At 35.8% G+C, this 25,883-nt stretch overlaps 1 protein-coding gene across 1 annotated transcript in view; it reads left to right on the top strand.

The window, feature by feature from the left end:
* Positions 1–25,883, top strand: part of LOC120631280 — a 338,187-nt gene that overhangs the window by 308,531 nt on the left and 3,773 nt on the right. Inside the window, 7 exon segments of the mRNA XM_039900764.1 lie at positions 8,671–8,831; positions 16,770–16,987; positions 19,669–19,835; positions 20,040–20,650; positions 20,732–22,256; positions 22,513–22,624; positions 22,916–23,028. Of these exon segments, the coding sequence (XP_039756698.1) occupies positions 8,671–8,831; positions 16,770–16,987; positions 19,669–19,835; positions 20,040–20,650; positions 20,732–22,256; positions 22,513–22,624; positions 22,916–23,028 (2,907 nt within the window).

A 25,883-nucleotide genomic window follows, 5' to 3' on the forward strand; every position in this document is an offset into this window, starting at 1 on the left:
TTCGTTTAAAAAGTTAATCAGCCGAGAGTGTTCTTAGCTATGTTTGATGATCGGTACTAGATGGCCGCCGGCATAAAATAGTAGATTACATATTTCTTCAGAAATCCCTCAATATCAGTGGCGTAGTAAGTGAGTAAATGTCATTAAATGAAAAAAAATCTCCAGTTAAGGGTTAAGTTATAAAAAATATTGTACGAGACATAAAAAGCCTCATCTGTCCACGTAGTGCATACACTGTAATCCTAAACTAACATTTAAGCATAAAACTAAGCTCTAATTCTTTATTTTATTTCTTAATGTTCTAATAAAAATTCAACCATCATTCATCAAATGCTTCTTTTGCAACGTCGGGAACGTTCATCTTTTGTCCCATATATGGTTAACACATAGTGAGTTTGCAAATTCTTGAGCTTCGGCTGTTACTCTGTTTTTACTACAGATTCATTTTTTGTCTGAACATGTAAATTTAGAGGCACATTGCACACACTTTTAAGTATCTTTTGAGTATCTTTTGTGTTAAGTATTTCTGCAGTCTGTAACAGTCCACTGCTGCACTAAGGCCTCTCCCAATGAGAAGGTTTGCCCATAATCACCACGCGGGGCAGATGGATTGGTGATCACAGTAGATGGTAGTAGTAGCACAGGGGAAGCTCTCACCCGATCTCAGTTATATAAGAGAGCTGTTTATAACTATTCTATTCTGCCGTCATCCCACGGTACAGGTAAGTATTTAGAGGATACCAATTGATCCCAAAATACCACATCCACAGGTTGAGAAGCTCTAGCTCAAAGGTGACGGAGGTTTGCCAAATTTCGGGATGTCGTGATTATTTCGACGAATCGGTAATTAGATTCGGCGAACGCGGTTGGAATAAAGTGTATGTTGATTTTTTCCGCATACATCTGTGAATGCTAATGTAGTTTTTATTTGCTTGCTTACTTCATACCTTTTCTAAAACGAATGAAGACTTTCTGAATAAGTTATTTCCATTTAAGAGTTATCTTTAAAGTCTTTAGTGAAAGTTAATAAATAAATAATAAATAAATAAATAAATAAATATACTAAGACAATACACACATCGCCATCTAGCCCCAAAGTAAGCGTAGCTTGTGTTATGGGTACTAAGATGACTGATGAATAATTATATGAATAACATACATAAATACTTATAATATATAGATAAACACCCAGACACTGAAAAACATTCATGTTCATCACACAAACATTGTCCAGTTGTGGGAATCGAACCCACGGCCTTGGCTCAGAAAGCAGGGTCGCTGCCCACTGCGCCAATCGGCCGTCAAAGTTCCTATGTAAAAAAGTAGATATTGAAACCCGATACATATTAATGTTAATTAAATTTAAGTCGATTATTTATTCGACTCCTTGCTTCCTTCAAACGACACAAACTGAAATTCTACGTATGTATGTATTGTATGTATGTAAATTTGCTACTTGGTTACTAGCTACTAACTTCATCCTCATATACTTTACAATGAAAACAGCAGAAATATTATCATGAAACAGATAAAAAACATAACATTATCATGGTAATTTTTTACAATTTAGGCAACAAACCCTAATGATATAGCAAAAATTGCTATATAAAATCTGGTTATAGTTTAAGGGGCAATATATTTGCGAATAGTTGTTTAATGCAAGCCAATATTTGTATTTTTCAAGTGGGTACGAAGGCGGAGGCAATTTACGAAAACAAATAAATCGTATCGAAAAGGAAATATCTGGAACTGTATGATTGGAGGGCCCTCAAGTTGGATACAAAACAGAAGGTCACGCTTTATTTATTCATTCCTTCATTAATAAAGCCGTTTGCTATGGGGGCAACGAATAAATAAAAAAGCACTCCTTGGCATTATTTACCGTTGAAGGGTAATGAATTATTTTATTTTTATTTATTTTATTTATTTTTATTAGGACTACCAACAAAATTACATGTATTATAGTTATGAATAAAGCTAGCCTTAGGTTACAAATGACACATAATTTCACTTATAGGTAGTCACAGCATGCACTGGTTAGTATGTACGATAACTCAATTTTATACAAGCATTATTAAATAAATAAATAAATAAATAAATATACTACGACAATACACACATCGCAACCTAGCCCCAAAGTAAGCGTAGCTTGTGTTATGGGTATTAAAAGATATGTAAATTTATAATAATAAAATTTAAACAGAAAGCTTCATAAGTGCCTGTGATAGGCCTACATGAATAAAGAAATTTTGAATTTGAATTTGAAATAGAAACTTACATTACCAATGTTAATATTTTAGGAACTTAGAAAACAAAGTTGAGGTACCTATTTATCAGATTACGAGTCACCCTCTAGCGAAGTGCCAAACGTTACTTGAATGAATATTGTAATTACTTGAATATGTGTTATCACAGCTCTGTCAATTAGTAAGAAGCAGCAGAATACAATATAAAGTGCTGAAGATAAATAAATAAATATACTACGACAATACACACATCGCCATCTAGTCCCAAAGTAAGCGTAGCTTGTGTTATGGCTTCTAAAATAACTGATAAATCATTTTTATGAATAATATACATAAATACTTATAATATATTGATAAACAACCAGACACTGAAAACATTCATGTTCATCACACAAATATTGTCCAGTTGTGGGAATCGAACCCACTGCCTTGGACTCAGAAAGCATGGTCGCTACCCACTGCGCCAATCGTCCGTCAGGAGATGCCTTTTACACATCCCTTGGACTGTATTCCACACCAACAATTCCATTTTGAAAGAACAGAATATAAAGTAAAGACTTTCCTCGATGTTGCAGTTACGAATATTCAGCCACATCACAAGGAATGAGGGGTTGACTGAACTATTTTTGCTGCAAGGACAGGTTGAAGGCAACAGGCGGTCACCTACTCGTTGGACAGATACAGTTAAATCGTTGTCCCAGACAACTGTGGTGGAATCCTTCCGACACTGTATTTTATAATTTCTAAAAAGCAGAGAAAAGTTATGTTATTTTTATGATACCTCTCATAAGTTTTAGCGACAAATTACTAATAGACCCTCGAGAGTATAAAAAACATTTATGTAACAAAAATTATAATATAGTTATCTTCTATTCATATGAAAATGAAGGGTTTGAATGATGGTATGAAAACGATGCTCGTTATAAAAGACACTCCACGATCCCCGCAGCTCAAATCGCGATCCGGTAACAAGTTAATGCGAACAAAATTGTAGGTTCTTTAAAAAATGTAGATAAAATTACCCGTTCTCATTTTTAAAAGTAATTAGTAGAAGTTTCAGCTGCAATTATGAGCGAGCGAAGTTAAATTAATAAGCCGTTGAAAGAGCTTCCTCCGCCGGGATCACCCCATTGCTTTGCTACTTTTCAGAAAGGTACTCTTTTTTCTATTACAAGTATTAAGTGTTTCTAATATGGGTAGTACTTAAGGAGTGTAATTAAAAGGTTTGCTTTTGTTTTATTAATTTAGCCTGTGTGGTAGCCCAGACTACTTCAGATTAGTTTTTGCGTCTGCGTTAACGATGAATTGGGAAACCTGAAGGAATGCCTATTCTCAAAAATAAGTAAAATCTACCAATCTGTGGTGGACTGCAAAACTATTATGAGTAGAGACCTGGTCTCTGAGGTAGCCATTAATGGGTCGATGATGATTCATCGACCCATGATGATATTCATATAGAATGGTGGTGTCACTCCGTTGAGACAGTGGAAAAAGATTTCCTTAGTTAGACAACAACAAAGGTTTTAAAGACTTTATTTTCCGAAGAACGTACTGATAACTTACAAGTAAAATAAAATGAATGTTATTAGTTTTAAACTATAAATAACATTCATTTTTATTATTTTGTTCGACGAGTCGAATACTGATCAAAGACAAATAATTAATTAGCTAAACAATTACAAATTTTAACAATGATTTTTAATTTATTCTTAAAGCTAAAAGACGATTTTTTTTCAAAAATCTATTTTGGTTGAATTTCTAATTTATTACTATCAAATCCCTTTCACCGAAAAATATATTCTCCTAACTTTGAGCTTCGGTAGAGTCAGTTTTTGCTCATAGAGATGTGAAAGCCAGAAAATGGCAACTCATAACAATGAGGCAGTAAATAGCTTTGAGTTACCATCAATATTATAGGTAATGGTTAGATTAACGTCAAAAAGCGAATAAAAGGGGTCCCGTGTTTTTACCCGCTTTGCGACCCCGTTGCGTCCCGCCCGCTACATACATTTTAAATGCATAGAATCTACGACTATGGGTGTTTAGTGGAAAGGTTATTTTTATTGTTTAAATAATTTCCCGAAAAAATCTTCTACTTGAGATCATCTTCTTAGACTGTACCTGTTACCGCGATCAAAAGTTCTCGTCTCTTTGTCGCTGTCGTAAGTACCCAAGCCATCATCATCATCTGAATCAATTACCGGCCCACTATAAGGCACGGGTCGGCTCCCACAATGAAAAGGGGTTAAGGCCTTAGTCCACCACGCTGCGGATTGGTGGACTCCACACACCTTTGAGAACATTATGCGGAACTTTCGGGCATCCAGGTTTCCTCACGATGTTCTCCTTCACTGTTGAAGCAAGTGATATTTTTAATTATCATAACACATAACTTAGAAAAGTTACAGGTGCATCCTGGGATTTGAACTCGGCCCCCCGAAAGTGAAGTCAAGCTCCTGCCCACTGCTTTGCAACCGCTTCGCGCTTAGTACCCAAATACTCCATCACAAATGCTACTCTAACCATCCAAATAAAGTTTACTCCCCTGTAGCAGTCATAATCGAAAACCACTCTTTGATTGCGACCTTTAAAATGCTAAAGTAAGAGTATAGATGAGATACAATTAATGGCGATTTGGACACGTCGTGCTACGCGACGCTTCGATAAAATACCAGCACTGGTTTATAATTAAACAACCTGCAGCAATATGCTTCAGTCAAGACCATTTTGCTTCTGCGATATATGGGTGCAATGGATAGTTATCATGTTTACTTTTAAGTAGACATGTGAGACTCAGTGTCATACATAACCTGTGAATCCCAGCTAATATTATAAATGAGAAAGTGTGTCTGTGTGTTGATCCTTCTTTCACGTTCTAGCTAAGCAACCAATTGACGTGATTTTTGGCATAGAGAGGTATAAACTTTTTATCCCAGGAAACAAATAAAACTATTTAACGTCCACGTCCACTGATGGACATAGGTCTCGACGATTCTGGGCAGCTCGTATCCAGCTGCTCGCGACTCGTTTGATGTTGCCTGTCCACCTGGTTGGGGGTCGACCAACGCTGCGCTTACCGGTGCGGGGTTGTCACTCCAACTTGGAACCCCAACGTCCATCGTTCCCAGAGCTATGTGCCCCGCCCATTACCACTTCAGCTTCGCGACTCGTTGAATATATTAAATAATTATGTCTATTTATATATTAATAAGCAATATTAGTGCATTTGTTAAAATGCTTATCAATTTCATAAAATATCTGTGAAATATCAAGTTATAGTTATCAAAACATTAGATACATACCCACTTTACAAAATTATAGCAACACAATGTTTAGTTCGACTTCTAGTAAATAACAAGCCGATTTTCTCCGTCTGTTTTACCTTTAAGTAAAGGGAGTTTTGTTTGTTCTTTCATTTAAATAACAATTTATCATTGATTTAAAGAAATAGTGGCATACAGTGACAAGCATACAGGGTATGCACTTAGCGGGCAGAGTATATAAAATGAAAACAATCTCCAGTGCGAGTCATAAAAAACTTAAGGATAAGCATTGAGAGAGTTATAAAAAGTCTATCCTTAGTTTTTATAAATAGTACTGGAGATTTTCTTTATTTTATATAATCTGCATACCGAGTGTAAACCCTCTATGCACGACACTGGTGGCATGACAATTAAATAAAGCATATTATTCCAGATTGAGTTAACAATGGCAAATAAAAATAAATCAGCTCAGAGCCAATACCACGGCCCAGTGCGCACAACCCGCCCCGTCCAACTACAGTTAATTGAGCCACGTGTTAAATCCTTTCACCGACCTTCATTATCGGACGAGCTTTTATTTCCGAAGGATCTACTTGAGACATTTTCAAAACTTACTTTTTCTCTTATAAAAGGCACTTTTGAAGCGAATATTTAGTACATTTCATTACTTTAATAAACTCATTAAAATCATTACCACATCAAACTTTTATTACAAATGGCGGAATCAAATAAGTGAAATGAAGTAAAAATCATCATTATAATCACATCATCGCAATACCGGCTCACTATAGAGCACAGGTCTCCTCCCAAAATAAGAAGGGGTTAAGGCTGTAGCCCGCCACGCTGACCCAGTGCGGATTGGTGAACTCCACACACCTTTGAGAACATTATGTAGGACTCTCAGGCATGCAGGTTTCCTCACGATGTTTACCGTTACCGTTGAAGTAAGTGATATTTTAATAAATTAAATAACGTGTACGAGCGTACATTGGCGAATATCCTATATTGCATTTGGATTGGACGTTGGGGTCCCAAGGTGCTGGAATAGCAGCCCCTAACTGGTAAGCGCAGCGTTGGTCGACCCCCAACGAGGTGGAAAGACGACACGTTAAAAGAAAATAAGTGCGAAAATGCTGAATAATTTTATAAATGCGAATTATGTTTGTGTTTATTTGTTTACCCTTGCTTAAGCTAGCTTAGCTAAGCTACAGATCAGCTTGGTTTTTGGCATAGAGACAGTAGAAAAGATGGAGTGTTACATAGTTTTTATCTCCGGTAAACAAACCTTATAACCGTAACCGTGAAATACTGTAATAAACGCGCACGAAGAACGCGGGCGACAGCTAGTTTCGTTTTAAGTTTAAAAATAGGTAACTAGTAACATCACTTGAAGAGTTTGAATTTTGTATCGCTCTCTTACTCTTACAATTAGTAAACAATACAGTGAAAGTCCAAACCAAAACAATTCTTAATTCAAATAGCTCTCTTTCTTATTCTTTTAAATCTCTCGTATGTAAAGGAAAGTACCCTTGAATTTTCACTCTCAATTCTCGTTAAAAAATTATGGACTCGCCGCCTAGAAATTTCATTTAAAAAAGACACAGTTTGTACAGCTTTTTCCAATTTCCCGCATAACTTTTCCAATTTGAATTTCACTACAAGCCTCATTCAGACTATTACGAACATTATAATATCGGTCCAGTCAAGTTATGGAAGAGTTTACCAGCGCCCAGCATTTAGTTTTTATTTCCCTAATCACAGATTGTGAGGTGATTGCGATAACTACATTCGTGAAGTTAAATTAAACCTATGAGGGCTTCTAGACGGTCTGGTTTGAGAAGAAGCTTAGAACAATCAAATTTGGAAATTATATTTGTGGTTATCAACATAAAAAACAATAGTATTATAGTTGTACGATGGAATCAATATTTATTAACATAATCCACACGTTAATATAGAGTTATTTAAATATGAATTATGAAGCCACTGTGTATTCGCATTTTGCAATTATTGTAAATGTACAATTCTAATTAAATACGATTATTTATTAATATAATATAGAATATTTGTTTTCTATCGTAAATTATTTACTAACGCGCTTTATTTACTTACGTACATTTTTTACTTATATAAGTATTTTATTCACTTACTTACATTATTTGCTTTTTTTAATTGACATCATTTACTCACTATTTACTAATTTTATATTTTATTCCTTGTCCTACTTTTTAATTTTCCACTTTTTGTGTCCATTTTTTTTTTGTGGTGTACGATATTTATTTCGATTATTCCTTTTTTTCATTTACTAGTTGCGTCCTATGGTTTCATATGGGTGGTGAAATAGCTACACACATTGGAAAATAGTAAATGAACCACAATCAGTTCAGTTCTTTAGGAAACAGTAAACGTTTCATCATTAGTCACAGCGCTGGTCTGTTTTCAAACGAAAATATCCGAGCATTGTAACCCGTCAGCCTGTCACCCTTTTCAATATCGTGGCTCAGTAATCCTTAATTCGGTCCAATTGGAAGGAGCCATTACTAATTGAACCACGAGCAGCACGGACTCGGATGTAATTGGACCGCGTGAGCCCTTCACCTAACCTTAATTACCGAGTTCAGCGCCGGAAAAAATTATAGTACCCACCGAGCACATGCAGGGAATTAATTACGCAATCGTACCTATGATTTCATTTGCGAAACGATTCACGTAATCATGCGAGCAAATGCAGAGCAATCTTGGAACTGCTAACATGGAACATATTAACTTTTCACTGTCATAGTCCCTTAACTTATACTAAGCGTGTATATCGTCGTATCTAACATCATCATTACTAACAGATGTGATTGCAACTAAGGCCGTAGTCCACCACGTTGGTCCAGTGCGGATTGTTGGACTCTACGAACCTCTGAAAACATTATGGAGAACTCTCAGGCATGCTTGTTTCCTCATGAGTTTTTGTTTTACCGTACCTTCAAACGTACATTACTTAGAGCGTAATGAAGTCCTACTCACTGGGATATATGTGGTAACTGCTAGGTATATAACCATGAAAATCTATACTTATTTTCCCCTCTTTTTTTTGTAAAAGAGCCTTGTACCAGTAAGTTTAAGTACGACATCAATTCGGAAGACAATAATGATGATTGTTTTTTTTTCAGATTGCCTCCACCTACAACTCTACCGCGACCCCAAGGACCGTTACAAGAAGGGGCAGACGAAAGCTTCCCTCTCGCTCCAACACTTCCTCGGCTTTGAGTCAGGATTCACCCTCGACAAGGAGTCCAATACCATCGCGATAATCTGTCAAGATGTCACTGTGGTATGTAAAAAAGGTTTATTTTCTTTCAATATTTTAAGTTTTACTGAGGCACTAGTTTTAAAGAGGAAGATGGACCATTGAATGGTATAATCACTGTGAATAGAAATAGAAAATTTAATTAGTGACTAGCTGAGATAATAATAATAAATAATGAAAGACGCAAAACTAGGTTGCTTCATCCATTTTAGACACCCTTTGCTTGATAAATCCTCATTAATCTGTGGTCGAAGTAATAGATAATGGCTACACTATGGATTTCCATCCTCCATTTTTTATATTTCCGCATCCTTATCTGCCCGCATCACGCCGCCAATTAGTTGCACACCTATATCCGCGGCAAACGCACGTCAATCTTCCGCTCAATAAAACCACATGGTCGGCCGGCCAAAGAACCTTATACTGGACGATTAATAGTATTTAAACCTACATCAGTGCTTTAGTGTTTAGTGATAACCTGTGAAACCTTGTGAAGTGACGAGAAATCAAGAGAACTGCATTACGACGAACTGTAAGTCCACGTGCAAATACTTTTCTGTCCAACCCTAGTTATCCCTTGTTCTATATCCTTTAAAGCCATAGTTTAAACATTAAAAAGGGGAAAAGAATCCAGCAAAACCTAAAATATACAGTCCACTAAATTTACAAAGAAAATAAATACCATTTTATGGTGATGATTCCCCGAAAGTAAAAATGGCGTCACCATAAAATTTGGTCACTTCGAGCCGATTTCATAAAAAATATTTGATCACTTCCATCGAATTTCATAAATTTTAGTCATTCGATCCGAAGATCGGCCGATTCGATTTAAATTCATAATTTTAGGATTTAAATTATCGTTAATCATTACATTCTATGACTTTAAAGTTCGGAATTATTATTAGTCTATGCAACTTAAAGTACGCCATATTGTAGGTATTCACTAGTTCAGTTTGTAAGTTTAATACCGCTAAGATATTGTCTACATAATAGATTTAACGTTTTGTTTACTAAGTAAAGAAGTACTAAGTATTTTATAATTATATATCTCTTTTCCGCACCGCTTGCTTAGTATTTCTATATAGTTTTACCCCGCTACTTAGTATTAAAAACGGATGAATCGTAGGTAAAGATATCTATTTCAAACGCATCATACCTACCAAACAATGCGCTCGGCCGCAGTCGTTTTTGTCGCTCGCTGCATTCAAGGTCACGCATGACCGCTAACTTGTTAATTGTTATACCTAGTTCTTTGCCCGGTTTAGTTTTTAAAATAGCATTATAACGCTTTTATTTAACCGCTCGCGTCTATAAAGGGGTTGTGTGTTTATTATTATAAGACTGCAACTACTTTATATATTTTACGCATTTCTTGACGCATTTGCAAACACATATACACCTTTTTTATTATATTTTTATTTTTATAATTCGGTTTACTCCTTCAAAATGAATAAACCAGAGTCGGTTTCTTCACCAAGTCCATATAGCAAGGAAGAATGTAAGTTACGGTTGTTGGAAGGCAAACGGGACGTTATATTTGCTCGTATGCAAATAATGTTTGACACCGCTATTCAAGTCGAATCGGACAGCAGTAAGCTGCCTTCTTTATTGTCTCAGGCTTCAAACATAGACACTTTACGCAAAGAGTTTGAGTTAAATTTAGATTTATTCAATGAGGCGCAGTTAATGTTGAATCCAAAGGCTATGATTAATTACCAATCGTGGACTTCATTTGAAGAAATGTTTTGCTATGTCAAACAAATAATGGAGCGTCACTCTAATGTTGATAATACGAGTTCAGAGAATGACAGCGCACGTCCTATCTCTAGTTTTCCTAAATTAAAATCCCATCTTCCGCCTATAGACTTAATGGAGTTTGACGGTCAGTTAACTAAATTTCCTTTGTTCTACCAGCAGTTTAAAAACATGATACATGATAATCCTAACTTAACCAATAATGAAAAGGTATTTTATTTAGTTGGTAGGTTAAAAGGGAAAGCCGCATCTGTATGTGCAGGATTGCCAGCCACCGCAGAAAATTATCCTATTATTTGGGAGGCGTTAATACAAAAATACGACGATCCGCGTTCGTTAGCCTGCGCTTATTTAAACCAATTATTGCAATTTAAACCGCTTGCTAGTACTAATGCTAATTCATTAGATAGCTTTATAAATACATTTAATTCTTCAGTAGAAGCTCTCAAACAATTAAAAATCGATCTTACTGATTTTATATTCTTTCACTTAGCCACGCTTAAATTAGATGCTGATACAGTTAAAATGTTTGAGATAATAAATCGCAAACAACAAATTCCTACCTATAGGAGTCTTATAGAATTTGTGAAGGAACAGAATAAAGTAATGTCGCGCTCTCTTAATAAAGGATTAGAATTACCTCAAAATAGATATAAGGGGAATTCGATTCCGAAGCCTTCTACCAAAAGTTTTGTAAGTACAGAAACTGTAAATACTTTAAATAGTGCAGCTTGCAGTTTGTGTAAAATTGGTCAACACATACATCTTTATTCTTGCCCTGCATTTATGAAGTTGTCTCCGCATGAGCGGCATTTACATGTAAAAAATAATAACTTTTGTAACCGATGTTTATCGACTCATCATAAAACTTTAAACTGCTCTTCTCAGCGAAACTGTAAAAGGTGCTCATCGGCATCACATCATACTGAATTGCATTTTGAACGCAACAATTACAACGCTAAAGATTTATTACCTAAAACGTCCAAATCTAACATAGGTAAACCGCCCTCATCTCCTAACGCAATTAATTCGCCTCGCGTGTCATCAGTTATTACTGAGGCACCTTCGACAAGCTCCTCTAGTGAAAATACACTAAATAAAAATAATTTTATATCTCAGACCACAAATACCACTTTGGTATGTAACGTATCATATGATTGTTTAGAACGCGTCACAACAACCACTTTGTTAGGTACTGCGAAAATAAGAGTGTATGACAAAAATAATTGTGCACATCTTATAAGATGCCTAGTGGATCCCGCATCGCAAAGAGATTACGTTTCAATTAGTTGCTGTGAAAAATATTCGCTACCTATTAGCTTTCAGAGTCGTTTTTCTGAAGTTCAAGGCATCGGCGGAGTATCGCAAAAAATAATTGGTGTTTCAGAATTTACGTTTAAATCTCGTTTTAATGACGCGAATGAATACTCAATACGCCCTCTTGTAGTTGAGCGAATCACTTCTCAACTGCCTGACTCTCATGTAGACATCACAGCCATTGATGGTCTTATTAAAAATTTACCTCTGGCTGATGATGATTTCGCAGAACCTGGTCCAATTGATATATTACTAGGGGTAAATGTGTATCGCAAAATAGCAATGGCTGATAAAATAAATGGTTATGAAAATATGCCTTCCGCATTTGAAACCTCTTTGGGTTATATAATTATGGGCGATGCACCTATTTTATCTAAACCTAATAATTCCCGCGCTTTGTGTTTTTTCACGAGTGAACCTTTAGATAAAATGTTAGAGAGATTTTGGACAATAGAAGAGCCTCCTTCCCGCAAATTCTTAAGTCCTGATGAACAAAGGTGTGAGGACATATATACGGCTTCCACTGTACGCCAACAGGACGGAGCATATTCGGTAGATCTTCCCTTTAAAGAAGATCCTAATTTATTAGGTGATTCGTATTTTACCGCAAAGAAGCGTTTTCTCAATTTGGAAAAACGATTCATTAGAGATCCCGAACTTCATATTAGATATAATGAAGTTATTAAGGATTACCTTGATAAGGGTATCCTCAAACGCTTACCACCTGATGAACCTGCTTCACCAGGTTATATCTTAGCGCATTATCCAGTGATACGCGAAGACAAGAGTACCAAGGTACGAATCGTACTAGATGGTTCTTGTCCCACTGATTATTCTCTTCTTAAAATAGAAGAACCCTCCGCAAATAGGAAATTATCTTTAAATGATATTTTGTATACTGGTTGCAATTTGCAAGCAGACATATTTAACATTCTTTTGAATGTCCGCATTTTCCGCATCGCATTTTTTGCTGACGTCCGACAAATGTATTTGTCTATATATGTCAATTCTCCGCACCGCAAATATCAACGCATTATTTATCGATCTTCACCAAAGGACCCACTTGAAATGTATGAATTTACTCGAGTGACCTTTGGTCTCCGCTCATCGCCCTTTTTGGCATTACGCACACTGCGCCAGCTGGCTAGTGACGAGCGCCAGCAATGGCCTCTCGCTGCATCAGTGGTTGAGAGAGACGTCTACATGGACGACCTAGCTTCTTCCGCCTCATCTCTAGATGAAGCGGTAAAGATAGCTCAAGAGTTGATACAACTGTTTAAGGCTGGTGGATTTGACTTAGTGAAATGGACCAGCAATTCGACTGAATTGCTCGGACACATTCCTTCATTTCACCGCCAATCTGAGTCGATCTCTCTTGACACTGATGACTCCTTTAAGATTCTTGGTCTTCATTGGCTTCCCGCATCTGATGAATTTATTTTTAGAGTTTCGCAACCGCAAGGTGATTGTACCAAAAGAGCTATACTTTCAGCTACCGCGCGTCTTTATGACGTTCTAGGTCTTGTTGGTCCAGTCATTTTATTCGCTAAATTACTCATAAAGGAGTTATGGCTTCTAAAAATAGGATGGGACGAGTGTCCCCCTCAACACATATGTGAAAGATGGCAAAATTATATAATTGAACTGCCTATTATTCAGAATCTTAAGTATCCTCGTCATGTTGGAATAGAAGACACTTCTGAAATTTATCTTCTCGCATTCTCTGACGCTAGTGAGCAAGCATTTGGCTCTGTTTTATACTTATACGTTAAAAACAGAAATCAAAGGCCTATAATTACACTTATTTGCTCTAAATCCCGCGTAGCACCGGTAAAACCAACGGTCACGCTAGCTAGGTTAGAGTTAAATGGAATAGTATTGCTTGCTCGACTTGTAAATTCAGTATATAATATATTGTCAACCCGCATCAAAATAAAGGAAGTACTCGCGTTTTCTGATTCAGAAGTCGCCCTTTGTTGGGCACTCTCTTCGCCACACAGGTTTAATACATATGTGGCTAACCGCATCTCTCAAATTCATACGCTATTGACATCAATTAAGGTGAACTTTTATCACATACCTGGTGTTCAAAACCCCGCGGACTGTGTGTCTCGTGGCCTTATGCCCACACAGTTTTCAAAACACGACCTTTGGTTTAAGGGTCCCCCATGGTTGTCTTTATCTTCAGAAGAATGGCCCATAATAAAGTTTTCCTCTCATCAGGTTTCTTCATTACCTGAGGAGAAAACTACAACGCACTTAATAATATCGCACGATGAATATACAATTATAAAGCTTGGATCTAAATGTTCTTCTTGGACTAAATTTCTTCACGCCACGATTTATGTACTCAGATTCATGAAAAAACTTCCGCGCAGAGATATTATTACAGCTGAAGATATCAATGCAGCTGAATTACTGATAATTCGCACAATACAACGCTCAGTCTTTCAGACTGATATTGACAACATTAAAAATAATAAACCATGTTCGTCAAAATTACGAAAATTATTTCCTTTTGTTTCTGAGGACATTCTTCGGGTGGGTGGACGTCTTGCTTACTCGTCGTTAGATTACTCGCATAAACACCCAATTTTATTACCCAAGAAGGGACACATAATAGATCTGTTAATTGATCACTATCATCGTAATCATTCACACGCTGGCCCTCAATTGCTTCTGTCTATATTGAGACAAAAATATTGGATATTATCCGCTCGTTGTGTGGTACGTCAACGCATACATAAGTGCAATGTATGTTTTAGGCATAATCCTAAGCCTACATTTCCACTTATGTCTGACCTTCCTAAGTGTAGGATAGAGAAAAGTAAGGCATTCCTACACACAGGTGTAGATTACGCTGGACCTCTCTATATCACATTGACTAGGAAACGCGGCATACGTAGTCAGAAGGCATATATATGCCTATTTGTTTGTTTGGTTACAAAGGCGGTTCATATAGAGCTAGCCTCTGATCTGAGTTCCTCCGCCTTCTTAAATTGTTTTAAAAGATTCCAGGCCAGGAGAGGAAATTGCGAAGTCCTGTATTCAGACCAAGGGACCAATTTCGTTTCATCCAAGGCTTATTTGAATGAGTTACATACCTTTTTAAAGTCAGAAGATTATTATAAGGACTTTAGTTCCGAATTAGCTAAATATCGTATAGATTGGAAACTTAATGCACCAACTGCAAGCCATTTTGGAGGAGTCTGGGAGAGTAATATTAAAAGTGTTAAAACTCTACTTTTTCGCGTAATCGGCAAACAAATTCTGACATACGAGGAAATGCTTACTGTACTTAATGAAATTGAGGCTGTACTTAACAGTCGACCTCTGTATGTTTTAAGTTCAGATCCCTCTGAACCCTCCGCGCTAACGCCTTCGCATTTTCTTTCAACCGTACCTTTGGAATTCATTCCAGCTCCAGACGTAACTGGAGAACGCGCTGGTCTTTTGTCTAGATTTTCTTTATTGGATTCTCTGGTTCAGTCATTCTTGAAGAGATTCAGAACGGAATATCTGCACAATTTGCAAGTGCGTCAAAAGTGGAACACTCCCACGAATCCGCTTACAATAGGGACTGTTGTGATAGTTATTGTACAAAACGCGCCGCCCTTACAGTGGCCACTTGGGGTCATTACTAAGGTGCTACCTGACAAAGATGGAGTTGTCCGCGTAGTTCAAATAAAAACTAAGAACGGGACTTATATCCGGCCTATCGTTAAGTTATGTCCGCTGCCAACTCAATAATTTTTATCACTAGTTCTCATTTAATCTTATTATGTTTTAGTTAATTTATTTTATTTTTCTTTATGCATTACTCTTGTATAGTATACTTACAATATTAGGTCGTATTATAAGTTGCAATTATGTTTATATCCGTTTTATGAAGGGTTCCTTCATGTCCGGGGGGATGCTTGATAAATCCTCATTAATCTGTGGTCGAAGTAATAGATAATGGCTACACTATGGATTTCCATCCTCCATTTTTTATATTTCCGCATCCTTATCTGCCCGCATCACGCCGCCAATTAGTTGCACACCTATATCCGCGGCAAACGCACGTCAATCTTCCGCTCAATAAAACCACATGGTCGGCCGGCCAAAGAACCTTATACTGGACGATTAATAGTATTTAAACCTACATCAGTGCTTTAGTGTTTAGTGATAACCTGTGAAACCTTGTGAAGTGACGAGAAATCAAGAGAACTGCATTACGACGAACTGTAAGTCCACGTGCAAATACTTTTCTGTCCAACCCTAGTTATCCCTTGTTCTATATCCTTTAAAGCCATAGTTTAAACATTAAAAAGGGGAAAAGAATCCAGCAAAACCTAAAATATACAGTCCACTAAATTTACAAAGAAAATAAATACCATTTTATGGTGATGATTCCCCGAAAGTAAAAATGGCGTCACCACCCTTAAGGAAGTTTGTCAAAGATTTTAGTGAAATCCCATATAACAGCCGAAAGTTTTCACGAGGGAATAAAATCGTTTTCTGGGATATAAAATACCGGATGTAATTTATTATCCCTTATAACGGTATGTCTATATACCAAACATTTTAAAATCCACTTTGTTTTGATCTGCGTATTCAAATGTCTTCGTAAAACTCTACCTTTGTACTGTAAAATGTAATATTTATTAATTTATTTATTTTTATTTGTATGGTTAAAGGAAGAAACAAATTAATAGCCTTTTTTTATATTGTGTTTTCATACAGAAATCGTACACCAATTAAGAATTATTTTGAACAATTAAGTTTGATGTGATGCGAAAACTATCTACACTCCACAGAAATGCAGCGAAAATAAGAAATTGTTAATTTTTATTTTACTCGGAAGTAGCCCCTGATCATTGCGTGAGTAATTATTCAACTTTTCTACAGGTACTTGCTTTCGAGACCAGAGAGAGACTAATAGCCTGGCAAGTTAAAGTGGGGGGTCAGCTGGGGTCTTCTAAGGAGTACCTGGTGATGATTGGAGGAGGTGGTTCCAGGAAACTGCCCGCAGGACCCGCGAGATTACATATTCAAGGAAGAAGATTTGCTCTAACCAGCGGGGTACCTCCACGCCTGCTTGGGTTGTGGGAGCTAGCTCATTTAAGGTAAGCATTGCTTTCTCTTGTACAGCCTGAAGACCGCACTCAAGCAATTACAGAACTCTAATAAGTGCTTATTGTTAACGCAGAACAAGAGACGCGGCCAATTTCATTGCATTCTTATATCTATTTCCCCTCTAAGATCTCATAGAAAGTTGCCAAACCCGAAAAAAGAAATAAGCCTCGCGTATCCATCGCATTTCAACAGATCATAACAGCGGAAGTAACAGTCAATAAAAATTTAAGACAGTCCCCGACAAAGTCGCCCAAATAAAACTGAAACGGACCATAAAACTGAGTTTGGCCGAATGCAGTCGACATAGCATACAGCGCACAATAAAACTCGATCATTTCACGACTGGCCCATAAACGCGGCATCTGCTGGTTTATGTTGTTCGTCTGGACGCCAGCGAGTTAATGGCGTCGACTTCCGACGTCACGGCCGTTTTATACCGCCGCGCCATCTTGTCGGCGTTTTTGATGTGACTTGCCACTCTTTCCGGTTGCCAACAATGACTGGATGCATGGATTTTAAATATTGTGACAGTCACGGTTTGTTAGGCGGATGAGGGATGATACTCTAATGGTAGTTTTCCGGTTTACCGAAAAATGTGCAGAGCTGAAATGTACCTTTGAGAAATCGTTAAAATGACATTAAATTGAACTTAACCTACTTTCTTAGTTCACACAAAACAGCTAAAAGGATGGCTGATGGCTTTAATTTTAAAGGGGGTAAAAAATTGAGCTTAATTTGCTATACTCCGCGAAAAGCACGAGAATCTTTACGGTGTTATTTATAATTTCTACAATCTTTATTCTATTATAATTTCTACTCAACACCACAGATCTTCGTCACTTAACAATTTTTCATTGTAAATTCAACATTTTCTGAGGATGCTCCGATGTCGGAGTGAAAGTTACGTAGAGAGTACATTGCTTATGATCTGTTTGAGTGCAGTATAAAGATTGAAGAAACTATAAATAACACCGTTGAGATGCTCCCATGGTATATAATTATATTTCCGCAAAGTAACGCCTTCTTCTGTCGAATTTCTATAGGGGGTATAATATCATAGTTTTTTAAACATAAAATACCTTAACACCACCAGCACGAGTTTATGATTGCCGTTACCGTGATTCGTTATAATAAATTAAATAGATCTTCTATAAGGGCTTTGAAATCTCAAACAAATCGTCATAAAGAGCTTAATATAAACTGCCGATAATATTATGTTATTAAACATATTATAAAATGGCAAATATCTTTCCAGAAACACTAACTATTGTTTTTTGTAATGAAAAGGTGCAGTAGTTGTTGAGAGAAGCAATATATTTATAGCTACTATGGAGCTATTAAATCGTTTTAATAAAAACAGATGAGATATAATTTCTGATCATATGCAACAACAAATGTTACAAATTAAGTTTCAGTACACATTGCTTTGTATTTCTCGCTTTATATAAGAGGGAGATAACGTATGAGTTATCCGACCGCAACTTCGCAGCATTCTGCTTTATTCCACAACTGTGCAATGCTGCGTTAAGCTGCGGTTAGGCAGTCGTTTTGCAATCAAGTTAGCCGACGACTGTGTTCTGATATAACAGAATTAATATTTGTTGAATTAAAATGTATCTTTATTATTTTAAAAAATAATTTTCCAACTAATCATATTTTTTTTATAAACACTTCACTTATGAAATCTAAGTTAAAAGTAACTAAGTACATATAGTTGCAGCAGATAACCCATCTGATGGTAATTGGAAAACCATAAACTAAATAGCGAAACACGCCTATAAACTAAAGGGCGAAACGTCGCCGTAGGTAACATACCCTACGAAGTGCCGCTCTCTGTCCATCAACCTCAGACATAGGTGTTTATTCTTAGATAGATAGATAAATTCTTTATTGCACACAATTAAGGGATAAAGATAATATAAATTGAAAACATAAGAAGAATAAAAATGCGCAAAGGCGGCCTTATCGCTTTAAGCGATCTCCTCCCTTAAAGCGTGAAGACAACCCTTAATGAAAGAATAAAAGGAGTATGGAAACGGGATAGTGCAATTTTAAAAATATGTAATAACATACACTACATCTGCTATATATAACAATAATACATAAATAGCTAATACAAATACAATTAATATAGAAATAAATACATACACATATAAATATATATAAAAACATTCAGAGCAAATATATAAGTTTATGACTCCGTAGATAAATATTATTCTTTTAAACAACTTTTGAAGATGCTTAATGATTTAGACTGTCTTATGTCTCTTGGCAATCCATTCCAGAGTATGACCACCTTGACTGTAAAAGAATTTCCATACGCATGCGAGTGATTGGCAGGAACATGCAACCTGTTGTCGTCCTTAGCCCTCAAATAGCACTGAACACTGCTACCAAGAAAGTTGAATCGCTTTTTTTAAATATGGTGGCGTCTGAGGATAAAATAAAATAGAATATAAAAGAAAAAGAGCGTCTTATTTGCCTGTGACCGAAAAACAACACAACACAACAGCTTAGAGGTAGAATTGAGCATGGTGGTGGTACTTTCCCGGCTACGTTAGAAAACTATTACTACTACTACTATTTGCAAAGATCTATTCATTTTATTTTATTCCGCTGTTTAAGTAAACAGCTTCGCGTAGAAACTAACAGCTTCGTATTTTCTATGAAGGCGTTACGGCGTAGTGGAGGGCCGATTCTGCTTCGAAGGAGGCTCTCATTGCGGGAAAGGCGAGGGTCTACACATGCTCATCACTGACCAGGCTCAAGATATCGCAGATTCCTTTGATCAAGCTGCTCAAGGGAAACTCCAACAAAAAACAGGACCTCAGAGGACTGGTATCAACACATTATTCCTAAAAACTAACTTAGATAAATGATTTGATTAAAATTTTCTATCCAAACTCAATTGAGTGCTCTTATAAATGAATCATAGAATCATTATTGTAGTATAATATCAACATTTTTTTTAAAGGAAAGGTTTATTTATTGACATGATATTAATTAAATTTGAACTATGAATAATGATATTATTAATTACAGCAGATCGTGGGACAAAATCTCGACCGAACACAAGACTATCAGATTTTAACGCGACTGATCAGAGTTTATTAGACACTGCTAGTGCGCTCTATGAAGAAAACTACTTTGGCGAGGATTGTGGAGAAATATCGCCTTTTTGGCCATCAGCGGAAAGACGAGGATTCGATGAAGCAGAATATAGACCCGAAACGGAAATGAGCGTGAAACCACCATGGAGTGGTGCAGATCACGTGACATTGGAGAGATGTAACAATTGTTTGACTAAGCTTGGAGGTTTGACTCGGTCTTCAACAGTAGCTCTGAATACAGGAGGTCATTTTAATCCAGAGTGGACTATGGAAGCAGTTCCTGAAAGTAGTTCAGATAATTCGTCTAACAGCACAGAATTTTGCAAACCCAACCCAATGAGAAGGAATCAAGACACGTGTCAATGTAAAGATCAACCCCCACAAAGGCCCCCAAAACCTGTACAGTATGATAAAAAGAAGCCACCAGCTCCATTGCCTCATCAGGGTTGTAACTGTAGCTCAAATGACAACTTTAATCCCAACACGAATCCAAAAGTAGGCCCTTATGAAAATTATGACGTTCCCAAAGTTACACATAGTGAGGTAAGTAATCTAAAGCTAATAGTAATTTTATGGTGAACTAGTATATTTTAATATGAACATTAATTTAATAAATTTTTTTAGGTAGTGGATAATGCAGAATACTATGACACACCAAAAAGGATTAAAAAAGCCCTAGCTGACGATCTTTTTCAGGTCACCAAACCGTCTTTACCAGGTTCACTAGTATTAAAGAAAAAATGTGGTTGTATATTAAAATTTGGGTCAAAAAAGAAACCAGTAATTGTAGAAAGCGATGAAAGTTTACAGCCAGTTGACTGCCCCTGCCAAAAAGTTACGAATTGGGCAAATACATTAATTAGTCTACCCTATTGTAAAAGAAGCACAAGCGCCGAAAGGCCAAATACGGATCATTTTAATACTACTAGAACTGATGACACTGCTATTTACGCTACTGTAGATGTTTCTAGAAAAACGAACAGGCAAAGTACTGTTTCCGAGCAAGACAAATACCAAGACGAAGCCAGTGCTACTGTATTTACTAATTATCAAAATGTGGATATAAAAGAAGATAAAGGGTTTGAGGGTCCGTATGCTAATTACGAAAATCTTGAATTCGCGTTATCATTGGAGTATTATGAAAATGCAAAAGATTTACTAAAGAAAGCAGGAGTCACGCAAATTGAGTTGGATGCTCTTAGTGCTAATATAGATATAGCGACGGCAACTTTACCACCGAAACCTAAGATATGTTTAAAATGTAATCATTGTAAGTCATTACCAGGAAACGAGTTGCATGGTAAAACTGATGAATATTTATTAATGGAACCACCGAATGATGTGAGGCGAAATATAGTAAATCGGACTGTCGGCGCAAATCCTGGTTATACACCTATGTCCCCAAATCCTAATTGGTCACAAAGTTTAAAGCATCCAATATCAAAAGTTCATAGAGCGGAAATAGAAAAATCGTTAAGTATACCTACATTAAATGGTAGTGGTTGTCATACTTTTGACGTTTCTCCTAATGTAAATAAGGAAACCATGCAAAAACGATCAAGTTCAGTAGACTCAGCTAGACTTTTGGAAGATTTGAAGGAATTCGATAGTAGCATAGGCAGTCATGCTACGACCTCATCGATGGAAACGTTAAGAAACTTGGCTTTAGAGAACAGACTCGCTTCTCCTTGCGATAATGACCGAGAATGTTACGAGTGCTGTAAATCTTCTGGATCAGAAAACAAAACATCTGAAGAGAGTTTTTCTAAAGATATACCACACTTACGAAATAAGCACATGGATAATGCTGCTATTAAAAGATCATCAAGTGTTCCTTGCAAGGGCGGTAATCGTGATTCATCTAGCTCTAATGACTCAGGTGTATCAAGTTGCTCTCTGAAACATGGGGTTGGTGAATTCCAAGAGTTTGAAATGCCTCTTACGTCAGGAAGTTCCAGATATCAATACATGGTACATAGGAGAATGCGAGGGAATCTATCTGGATCTATTCATTCTTCACTACCTCGGAAATCCAAATCATCGGATCCTTTGCGAGACCAACCGATGCAGTTACATAAGAGTCATGGTTCTGCTAAATCATCATCGGCTGAAGCAGAAGTTCCGGTGCTACCGCCAAAGCAGTTCAAAGGTATCTTTTCTCTACTGATACAAAATTGGTTTTCTTGTTATTTATTTTCGCAGATTAAAAGCATGAAATCAATTTTTCATGTAGTATGCAATAAAGATATTTAAATAAATAAAACTTTAAATATGTATTCAGGCTAGAGCGTTTTATCGAAATGAGCGATGACAAAAGTTAGATCCTTAACAGAGTTATCCTTAACATTAAAAAGCAAGCCGTAAGCAAATATAATAAAAGTTAAAAGCTTTGTTAATTTTTGTAGGTGTTTTAGATACGCACAGCACATCGAGTGGGACCTCGGATATGTCCGATTACATTGAGACTCTTTCTCTGACTTCTTCACACTCTTCATCGGACAACCAAAGTGGATTAAGGTAATATTCATAAAATTTGCAACAAGTATTTTTTTCACATACGTATATGATATTATTTAAATATTCTATTATTGATAGGATTAAGAAATAGAGAGATATTACTGAGAAAAACTAAACTAAAGGTTAATTTGTGTTTTTTTTCTCTTATTTGAGTTATGTCTGTGGAACTCGTTTGAAGATTTGGAAAAAAATATATATTAATTAGCAATTTATATTAAGCATTATTATCTATGATGCAATTATTCCAAGTGTCACTAAATAAAATTTTTATTCCAAAATAATTTTTTCCAGGATTAGTCGCCAACCAACGAACACGCTTCGACCTCGTTCCGGCAAGGAGTACCACAACCTGGATCCAATCATCACTTCTATGTACAAGAAAGGGACAAATATTGGAAATTATACCAACCTACCTTAGATTAAATGGATAACAATTTTATAATTGATTTGTATTAAACAGAAAGTAATGGAATTGGTGAGAACTGACGGCGCAAAAAGAACGATGAAAAATGTAGCAATTTACTCAAATCATAGTGACCTCTCCAACAGATAATTGTGGAAAACAAACACCATGGTACAAGAGTCAGTCGTTTTCACCAATAAATATTATATACGCATGATCAGTTGGATAAGAAACAATGTATCCAGCTCAAAGTTACTTTATTCTAAATCGTAATCATAGCTGTACTTTAATATAAGTGAAGAGAAACAAAGGTTGTAATTAAAATCATATTATCATGCCCTTTATTAATTTGGTTTATATTCCAAAGTGTATCTGCCAAAAGTATGGATAATTTGTTGGTTCTATTTAGTGGATCTAGTCGACCTGTATAGCAGCTGTCAGTTGCTAAAGATAATGTCTTTATTGAATTCAGCAAATAACTTAACCAAAAATGGAAGTTTTTTGAAATCTTTGCACATATTGTATACTCACAGCAATATACCACCACATTTATTAAATTTTTGTATTTAATTTGCTATCGGCAAATTGTTTTAGTAAAAGAATTTAAGTGATTTCCAGCTGTAAGCTTTTTTAAAAATTATATCAAGCCTAAGAATCTTCAGTTATATTAGATAATATCAAAATACAAAAAAAAAATATTTCTTGAAGCTTAAATCAAAGCCACATATTCTTCTTTACAACTTTCTTCAATATAAAATACATTTTATCCATGTATCAAGTTAAGAAAATCATGTCAACAATACATAAGTATTTTTCTCGGAAGTTTAATTACCTACGCGTTTTTTACTCCCTTATTTAACCTAATTAAAAATACTATTGCGCATAAAACAACTATGGTCAAATTATTTGCCTGAATCATTGACAACTGTTTTATTCATCGCCTGCACAGGTAAGTTGAACGTTCAATCATCATTTATTATTGTAAAACATACCTACTACAAGGGTATTTTCGAAATAGGGCTAAGTATCTTTTGAAATAACATGATATCCTATTTACGATTCTATTTCAATTCTATAAAGATTATATTCATTTATTTGTAAGAAAAATCGTAGAACGCGAAACGGGGCTTGTCCCCCAGTCTGTGCTAACTTTTTTTTTATTTAAACAACTTCAGCCTATAAAGAACTTAATTTTATAACAAATAAGACTGACATTGCATTTTACTTTCTATTGTTTTTATATTTATCGTCATTATTTTAGGTAACTAAGTATCTAGTCAGACAAATCCGTATAAGATAATCATGATTTTGTGAAATTAGTTAATTGTTATTTATTAAGCGTTGATTATAAGTTTTGCAGACGTGTGTTGGCTAGCATCAGTGAGAAATATATTACCTAATTAGTGCAATGCGTCGACTAATTTTGAATTAATCCTACCGGTTACGTAGTAAATTACGAACTATATTAGCGAATAAACGTTTGCAAAACACACAGTAATCTTGGAGGCTTGGGCAAGATCCATGTTTTGCTTACGCTAAGTAAACGTCATTATCAAATTGTATGAAAATCATATAAATTAATTGAGATAGTTTTGATTCAGGTCTCTTTTCTCTTTGCCGCATTTTGATAGTAATGTTAAGCGTTAGCAGGTTTTCCGAACTCACAAAAAGTACTATGATGGATTCCACCTATAAATATATATATATAGATAATTTAAAGAGCAGTTGCAGTCCAATTGCACGAAGAAGTGACAGTGACAACTTTTACGCAACAAAATGCATTTTTTTAGGTTATAAATAAAAAAGAGCATCAGGGCCCATCGTTTAATAATCTGGTTGGCGCAGTTGGATACACATAGTAATGTTTGTGAATATTAGGATTTGCCTACAACTTCAAAGATTAGAATCGTTAGATATTGCTCAGGCGTTAGAAAAAAGAGGCACTGTTTTCATGTTAAATATTCATCTAAGCAGAAAGTAAGCCTCATTTTACTGGGCTATTAGTTCAGATACGTGTTTTAATATATTTGTCACGTTTATGAACGTCGTGTAGAAGTTATACGCTCGAAATTGAAGCAACATTGTCATGCATGGAAACCCCATAGCGTGACAGTGGAAATGACTTTTCATTGTTTTACAGTCACGTATTCTCCGCAGCTGACTTCATTTTACAAATATCATTATATTTATAAGTTCAAATAATTGAAAACGGCTATGTCATATAAACTTTAATATATATTAATTGTACTTATTTTGAATGAGTTCATTTCCTTTGCAGCTAAAGGTACATCTGAAGGGAATATCTGAAGATTTTAATCTTTGGTTATTTATTTATTAATTTATCAACGTTATTATAGAAAAGAGTGAATTGTCGTGTATTAATTGTAAAGTTGTATAAATTGGGGTAAATGGAACAACGATTACAGTTAGCGGGTAGAATGTAAAAACGTTTTATACCATGCTTATTATTACTAGATTTAACCGGCCCGGTGATATAATTTAGACCGTGAGAACCGTAGCATATACGTGAGCGAGAAATCAGTAGAAAATGAGGGGTAATTTCAACAGAAAATATCTATTACATCGCTCGGTAGGCCATCTGCTTGGTCCACCCATTAATACAATAGAAAAAAATCCGGACCGGAAGACCGGACTTAAATTTAAATAAGTTATGATATTCATTTGGTGAGAAATGGATATTCAGAAATAGTGAACAAACGAAACTGGTAGTGAACTTAAATGTATCTTTTGATTTATATGGCAATTCTGGTGTGAATAAAATTAATTTATAATGCAAATTGTGTACATTTTATTTATATAAATATATAAATATATTTGATGGTTTTTGTTTTAAAT

The sequence above is a fragment of the Pararge aegeria genome, chromosome 17, assembly GCF_905163445.1.
Source record: "Pararge aegeria chromosome 17, ilParAegt1.1, whole genome shotgun sequence".
NCBI lineage: Eukaryota > Metazoa > Arthropoda > Insecta > Lepidoptera > Nymphalidae > Pararge > Pararge aegeria.